General features: G+C 48.1%; 1 protein-coding gene across 1 annotated transcript; it reads right to left on the reverse strand.

Moving 5' to 3' along the window:
- Positions 1–4825: 4825 nt before the first annotated feature.
- LOC136379482 (basic salivary proline-rich protein 3-like) lies at positions 4826–7416 on the reverse strand. Its single transcript, XM_066346903.1, has 2 exons — positions 7277–7416; positions 4826–5216 (listed from the first exon to the last, which is right to left on the reverse strand). Exons 1-2 carry the CDS (start codon positions 7414–7416, stop codon positions 4826–4828), a joined length of 531 nt encoding a protein of 176 aa, XP_066203000.1.
- Between the last annotated feature and the right edge of the window lie 513 nt (positions 7417–7929).

Genomic DNA, 7929 nt, shown 5'->3' on the forward strand with positions numbered 1-7929 from the left:
AACAACCAAGTTATCCTCAGCACCTGGGACTGACACTTGAACCAATTAAACCACTGGCTGTGGGAGAGAAAGAGGGAGAAAGAGGGCAAGGGAAGAGGGGAGAAGCAGACAGTTGCTTCTCCTGTGCCCTGACCAGGAATAGAAACCAGGATGTCCATACACTGGCTGATACTCTATCCACTGAGCCACCAGCCAGGGCATAGGTGGTCATTTCTTAAAGGTTAGCTGCAATGTGGAATCTGAATCCAGACCATTAAACTCATCACACTGCTCCATTAAACCACACTTTAAATGGATTGTGCACGTCAGTGTATTTTTCTCGTGCATTAGTCATTTTAAAATTATTGACTTGTTGAATTATGAAGATCATTAAATGACATATTTTACAATACAATTTCCAAAAATCACGTTAGTTACTAATGAACTATTGCTACATAAAACAACATGGGTAGATTCCATAAACATAATATTGAAGGAAAGAAGGCAGACAGGAAATAGTGCATGCCATATGGTTCCATTTATTAATATATAGTTCACAAAAAGACAAAACAAATCTGTGGTGACAGGTTAGGAGAGCGGTCACCTTTGGGAGCAGTGACCAGGAAGGGTGCAGGGGGCACTGTGGGCTGCTCGTTACGTTACATTTCTAAGTCTGGATTCTGGTCACATGGTTGTGTTCACTTGCAAAAATTCATTACAATTCTCCATTTCACTATGTTATTTTCTCTGTATATATACTAGTTAATAAAAATATTTTTCTAAAATAGGACATTTGAGGATAGATATATAGATCAATAGAATGAGTCCATCAAAAACATTGGTACATAAAGACACATGCACCCCATGTTCAATGCAGCATTATTCAAGGTGGCCGAGACATGGAAACAGCCAGCCAGAGTGTCTCTCGATAGAGGACTGGAGAAAGAAGATGTGGTACATATATACAATGGAACACTACTCAGCCATAAGAAATGATGACATCGGATCATTTACGACAACATGGATGGACCTTGAGAACATTATACTGAGTAATAAGAGAAAGAAAGCTAGGACGTGTATAATTTCACACATAGGTGGGATATAAAACTGAGACTCATGGACACAGATAGAAGTGACGTGGTTACCAGGGAGAGGGTGAGAAGGAGGAGGTAAAGAGGGACAAATACACAGTGATGGAAAATGATCTGACTTTGGGTGACAGGCACACAACACAATCAACAGTTCAAATGCTTTAGAAATGTTGACCTGAAACCTATGTACTCTTATTGATCAGTGTCAACCCATTAAATTTCATTTCTAAATTTAAAAAAATAGAACAATTGTGAGTTCAGAAATGAACGCTAAATTTCATGATCACTGATTTTTGACAAAGAGGCCAAGACAATTCAACAGGGAAAAGAATAGTCTTTTCAATTAATGGTGGTGGGATGACTATAGAGCCATATGCAATAAATGAAGTTGGATCCTTACCTCACACCAGACACAAAATTTAGCTTAAAATGGATCACAGTTTTAAGTGTACAAGCTAAAGCTAAAACAGAAAATATTTGTGAATTTGTATTAGATTGTGATACCTGAGATACAATACTAAAAGCACAAGCAATAAAAAAAGATGATTGATAAATTGAACTTCATCAAAATTTAAAGCTTTTGTGCTTCAAAGAACAACAGAAGTCCATACCGGGAGAAAACATTTGTAAGCCATGTATTGGATCAGAGACTTGCATCCAGAATATATAAAGAACTCATACCTCAGTAATAAGACAACCCAACTTTAAACGTGCAAGTGACTTGAATAGACATTTTTTCCAAAGAAGACCTACAAAGAGCTAAATAAGCACACAAAGAGATCTTCCACATCATTAGCCATCAGGGAAACACAAATCCACACCACAGGAGCTAGAACTTCACACCCACTGGGACGGCTAGAAATCAGGACAAAGGTTGGGGAGGGTGCGGAAAAGCTGGACCCCTGGGTCACTGCTGGTGGGGTGGAAAACGGCACAGCCGCTTTGGAAACCAGTCTGGCTGTTCCCCAGAATGTTAAAGTTACCACATTAGCAGCAATTCCACTCCTAGGCGTGTACCCAGAGAAACAAACACATATGTTCACAAAAGACTTGCACATAAATGTTTATATATCAGCATTATTTTTATTTTGATTGACTGATTTTAGAGAAGAAGGGAGAGAGAGACAGAGACAGAAACATCGATCTGTTCCTACATGTGCCTTGACCAGGGATTGAACTGGCAGCCTTTGCGTATCGGGATAATGCTAAGTTGAAACAACCCAAAGTTCTATCAACTAATAAAGGGATAAGAAAAATATCATATAAGCAGAATATGGCATACATAGGTGACTACTACATCTTGTTTGACTAGAACAGGGGTCCTCAAACTACGGCCCGCGGGCCACATGTGGCCCCCTGAGGCCATTTATCCGGCCCCCACTGCACTTCCGGAAGGGGCACCTCTTTCATTGGTGGTCAATGAAAGGAGCACATTGACCATCTCATTAGCCAAAAGCAGGCCCATAGTTCCCATTGAAATACTAGTTCCCATTTAAATCAGTTTCTTGATTTAAATTTACTTGTTTTTTATTTTAAATATTGTATTTGTTCCCGTTTTGTTTTTTTACTTTAAAATAAAATATGTGCAGTGTGCATAGGGATTTGTTCATAGTTTTTTTATAGTCCGGCCCTCCAACGGTCTGAGGGACAGTGAACTGGCCCCCTGTGTAAAAAGTTTGGGGACCCCTGGACTAGAACATACATGAACTTCCAAAAAGTTATGCTCAGTGAAGAAGTTAGTCGTAAAAGATCACTCAGCCTGCCAGTGGTGGCACAGTGGATAGAGCATGACCCAGGACACTAGGACTCCGAGGTCCCTGGCTTGATCACAGGATCCAGCTTGCGCGTGGCATTGTTGGCGTGACATCATGGTCACTGGCGTGAGCTCAAAGATCGCTGACTTGAAGCCCAAGGTCACTGGGTTGAGCCCAAGGTCGCTAGCTTGAGCAAGGGGTCACTGGCTTGGCTGGAGCCCCAATCACGGCACGTATGAGAAATAATCAATGAACAACCACCCTGCTGCAACTACGACTTGACGCTGCTCATCTCTCTCCCTTTTTGCCTCTGTCCCTGTCTCTGTCTCTCTTACGTGCACTAAAAAAAAAAAAAAAAAAGAAAGAAAGAAAGAAAAGAAAACCCCACATATTCTATGACCCCATTTATAGAAACGGCCAGACTAGGCCAACCTCTAGAGCAGGGGTCCCCAAACTTTTTACACAGGGGGCCAGTTCACTGTCCCTCAGACCGTTGGGGGGCCGCCACATACAGTGCTCCTCTCACTGACCACCAGTGAAAGAGGTGCCCCTTTCCAGAAGTGCGGCAGGAGCTGTATAAATGGTTTCAGGTGGCCACATGCGGCCCGTGGGCCGTAGTTTGGGGATGCCTGCTCTAGAGGCAGACAGTAGATTTGTGGTGCGTCGGGCGGGGAGAGGCTGGTGGGAGGAGAGGGGTCTGGAGAACGGCGGCTAAGGAGTACCAGGTTTCTTTCTGGGATGCTGAAAATATTCTGAAGTTAAATTATGGTGATGGTTACATACTCTGTCCACATACTAAAGAGCCTTTAAATATGTATACATTATAGAATGTAAATTCCATCTCAATAAAGCTGTTCATTTTTTTTAAAAGAGCTACTTGTATGAAGTACTGATACCATTCATTTGAGGTGGGTCGTAGTAAACTGATAAGAACCTGATAGATTTGCGGGGACAGAGTCGTTCTGTAACCAGAGTGCCCTGAGAGGCGTAAGTCCGTCTAGGAAAGGGAGACGGTGAAGATTTCCTCCCCACTCCCCGCCACCCCCAGCAAAACCAACACAGCTCCTTACAAAGACTGATCTGTGCCTGTTTCCCACCGTGAAACCAGCCCTTCCTCTCCTTGATCCAGTCCCTTCCCCTCGGATTAGCTTCCGTTCTGCCTGAGACGCCAGCCCCACAGGAGGGACGCGGCTGGCCCCTTCTCTCCCCGCACCCCACGCCTCCGTGGTGTTGGCGTGGCCGGGCACCACCTGCAGCCCTGCGGCAGGCCACACGCGGATCACCCCTCCGAAGCAGCCCCGGAGGCCACTGTGCACGAGAACTAACCAGACTCGGACCAGCAGAAAGACGGGGAAGCTGCCGGCAAAACGAAGGGGCAGGTGAGCAACTAGCCTGACTGCCACGTCCCAGGAAGACAGGTGCACTAATAAGCAAGTTAAAAACCCAGCGGGGGGGGGGGGGGGGGTGCGCGCAGAGCCGGCTAAGTGAACATCAGTGACACTAGAGAAGGAAATCGCCCCTGCTGCTGGCTGGTTCTCAGCACGGTCTCAGAGCGCAGGCAGGTCAGCCCAGGGACAGGGGCGCCCGGTGTGCACATGAGTCACTTCCGCACTGTGAATCCAGCTCGGAACACCAGCCAGACTCCGCACCTGCATTGCTAGGTAACAGAAAGGCAGGACGTTGTTATGTGCACAAGGCTGTGAGCGTTGCTTTGAGTCGTCTGTAGCTGTCCCGGTGATGGGCCCGAAAAACAAAAAGCCAATTTGGGATCTCTTAATGAAGAACGAGAGCTCCCGTTTGAAAGAAGGAATGGCACACCGTGGAAAACACTTCGCTCCGTGCGGAGAGCCGGGTCACTGTGCCCTGCACGCTCGCTCAGGCTGGGGTTCTGAGGGAGAGAATGAACTCATGGTGCAAGATTTTCATAGGTCCAAGGACGTAAGTAAGGCCTGACAGCTCTCTCTGTTCTGCCCTCAACATGGCACCCCTTCCCAGGAACAACTAAAGCAGTTTGTGTGGGCTCTGGCCAGGCGGCTCAGGGGACAGAGCGTCATCCCTGTGCTCCGAGGCCGGGGGTCTATCCCTGTGCTCCGAGGCTGGGGGTCCATCCCTGCGCTCCGAGGTCGGGGGTCTATCCCTGCGCTCCGAGGCCGGGGGTCCATCCCTGTGCTCCGAGGTCGGAGGTCCATCCCTGCGCTCCGAGGCCGGGGGTCCGTCCCTGTGCTCCGAGGCCGGGGGTCCGTCCCTGTGCTCCGAGACCGGGGGTCCGTCCCTGTGCTCCGAGGCCGGGGGTCCGTCCCTGCGCTCCGAGGCCGGGGGTCCGTCCCTGTGCACCGAGACCGGGGGTCCGTCCCTGCGCTCCAAGGCCGGGGGTCCATCCCTGGCCAGGGCACTACGAGAAGTGACCAGTGAGTGCACATCAAAGTGGGACAGTGGGTTGATTTCTCTCTCCCTTCCTCTCGGTCTCTCCCTTCCTCCCTCTCTCAATCAATGGGGGGAAATTCTTTTCAATTTAAAAAAAAAAAAAGAAAGAAAGACATTTGTGTGAACAACTGCCATGCCAACCTGCTGCCCACACCTGAGCGGCTTTTCCAGCTTCTTCTCCCTGGAAATCCTCAGAGATTTTCCATAGTTTTATTGACCTGGAGTTCGCTACTAAATAATTGAAAACCATTTAGTTCCCTCTCAGTTTTTCTTTGTTCCTGTCTTAGGAGTCATCCTCTGGACTGAAATATAAAGTTAATTAGTCCTTTGATTGAAAGGTGCCTTTAGGGGAGGAGGAAGGGGGAGGGAGGGAGGGAAAGAGAGAGAGAGAGAGAGAAAGAGAGAGAGAGAGAGAACCTCCTCCAAAGTATCTGAAGACAGATTGGTAAGGGGCAAGCTGCTGGATGTAGAAAAAACGTAACAGGACAGCCCAGCAATGGTGCCGTGTTTTACAGAAAACCCTAACAGATACCTGCTTACTCAGAACAGCTGACTCCTTGTAACGTCGGCCTCGCCATCTTGTATCAGAAGAAAACAATGCTCCCTCCCTGAGCCTGTTTTCTCATTCCTCCACAGCCACGGCCCACAACCTAGTTCCGAAAGTATTAGGACTACAACAGCGCAGGACCTGCTTAGGCTCCTCCCGACAACAGCGACACCACTGGCCGGCCTGTGGGGGTGCAGTGGGTCAAGCGTCCACCTGGCACGCTGAGGTTGCCGGTTCAAAACCCTGGGCTTGCCGGTCAAGACACATATGGGAGTTGATGCTTCCTGCTCCTCCCCCCTTCTCTCTATCTCTTCTCTCTAAAATGAATAAGTAAAACAAAACAAAACAAAAATAGTGGCACCATCATCACAGATAATAAAAAAACATGATTCAAGCTTTAGTTGAAGTTTAACAGATAAGCATTCGGCATATGGTTTTAAACGTGTGTTCGTGCACCTGTAAAGACGTGGCCTTGAAGAGCACCACCGACGACCCTGGGTGCTGGCTGGGGTCCATACGTGGCCCGCTGCTCCCTCTCTCCTCCTCACTCCCCACTCTCTAGCTGTAACGACGTAATTACCAAGTTTTTTAAATGATCCTTTCATTCACGCAAATGCCTTGACATATAACTGATATTTTTAGAGCATCAATAAACACTCCGAGTGTGACCCAAAAAATGGCTTCCTACGCGATTACGATTAGTGCTGAGGTATCAGGCAAGTGATGACCAAATATTAAGTTTGTTTCTAAGTTATGACAAGGGACACCCTGTATGTGCAGTTCTGAACCTCGGGATTTTAGACGTGATGCCCCTTAGACACTGAAGAATGGAATTTGATGCAGGGTGGCAGGGGCCGTCGGACTTGTAAAAAAGGCCACTGTCCACACTGAGTGAGGCAGCATTTCCCCTAGGGCTTCAGCACCGAAGGATTCGGGCATCTTCACCCCACCTCGGACCAGCCCCGCCCCTCCCTTTCAGCGCCAGGAAAAGGGAGACCCCCTTGCCCCGTCACCTTGCTATTCGGTCAAATACCAAGAGCCCTTTGCTACATCACAGGAGGTTCAGACTTAAGCAAAGGTCTCACATGACCACCGGGTCCCTGACCTGCTTCTCTCATCTTTGACTTCAATCCCCACTGGAAAGTAGCTTCAGCTGCTAATAATTGGAAGTGCAGTTTACCCGCGAGAGAGAAAGGTGCACAAAGAAAGCGCACGACAGACTCACCTCTGTCACTGGACTGCTTTTAGCAGATTAGCAACATAGCATTCACTAGACTGCATTGTAAAAGCGCATGAGGCTTGCTCCATGCTTTCCCCCGCACCAGCAATGGAGAAGGTCACAGTGGTCCCGAGGGGGTGGTCAGCAGCCATCTTCAGGTGAGGAGACAGATTCAGAGAAGGTAGGCAAGCACAAGTCTAGTAAATTGCGAGGCCGAGACACAAATCTGGGACTTGTGGGTTCATCCGGGGGCTCCTTCCACTTTCCCTCTGGCTGCTGGTTCTCTGTGCCCGCGCCAGGCTCCCGGGGTAGTGGGGGCGGAGGGGGGGAGGCCAGCCCCGGTGAGTCTTGAGAGATGTCGGAGAGGGTGACTTCAGAGCTGAGCACTGACCCTAACACCATGTCTTGCGCGTTGGAAGCTCTGAATAAGAGTATGTTGAATAAATATGCAGCTCCTGTAAGCATCCCCTATTTTGCATACATGATATCTCACCATCACGTGCGTTTAAGGCCACAGGTAAACTCTCTCAAAGCAAAGGCAATGTGGGGGAGCGGCTGCCCAGAAGGGGGTCCTCTCCGTGCCAGGGGCCATGCTAATGCGGGGTGGCAGGGGGCTCTGTACCAACAATCACCTTTCCAGACGCTGAAGGGGGGAGGGGTCATTATACTGTAACTTAGTCTTTCTGTTGTTGTTTTAATCCCTAGATAGTCTTTTAGGACAAAACTGTCCATTTTGATATCAAAGCAAATGTGCATCATAATGTATAATGAAGATCCCTAAAGGAAACGGGTGCGACCGGACATTGACCTCAACCCTGGACTGAATGCTTAGTAAGTCACAAAAGATTCTCCATCGAAATATCACCCAGCTTTAAACAACAAAGTCCAAGTCTTGGGGGTCTAGGAACGAAGTCT

The sequence above is a fragment of the Saccopteryx leptura genome, chromosome 8 (genome assembly GCF_036850995.1).
Source record: "Saccopteryx leptura isolate mSacLep1 chromosome 8, mSacLep1_pri_phased_curated, whole genome shotgun sequence".
In the NCBI taxonomy this organism is placed as follows: Eukaryota; Metazoa; Chordata; class Mammalia; order Chiroptera; family Emballonuridae; genus Saccopteryx; species Saccopteryx leptura.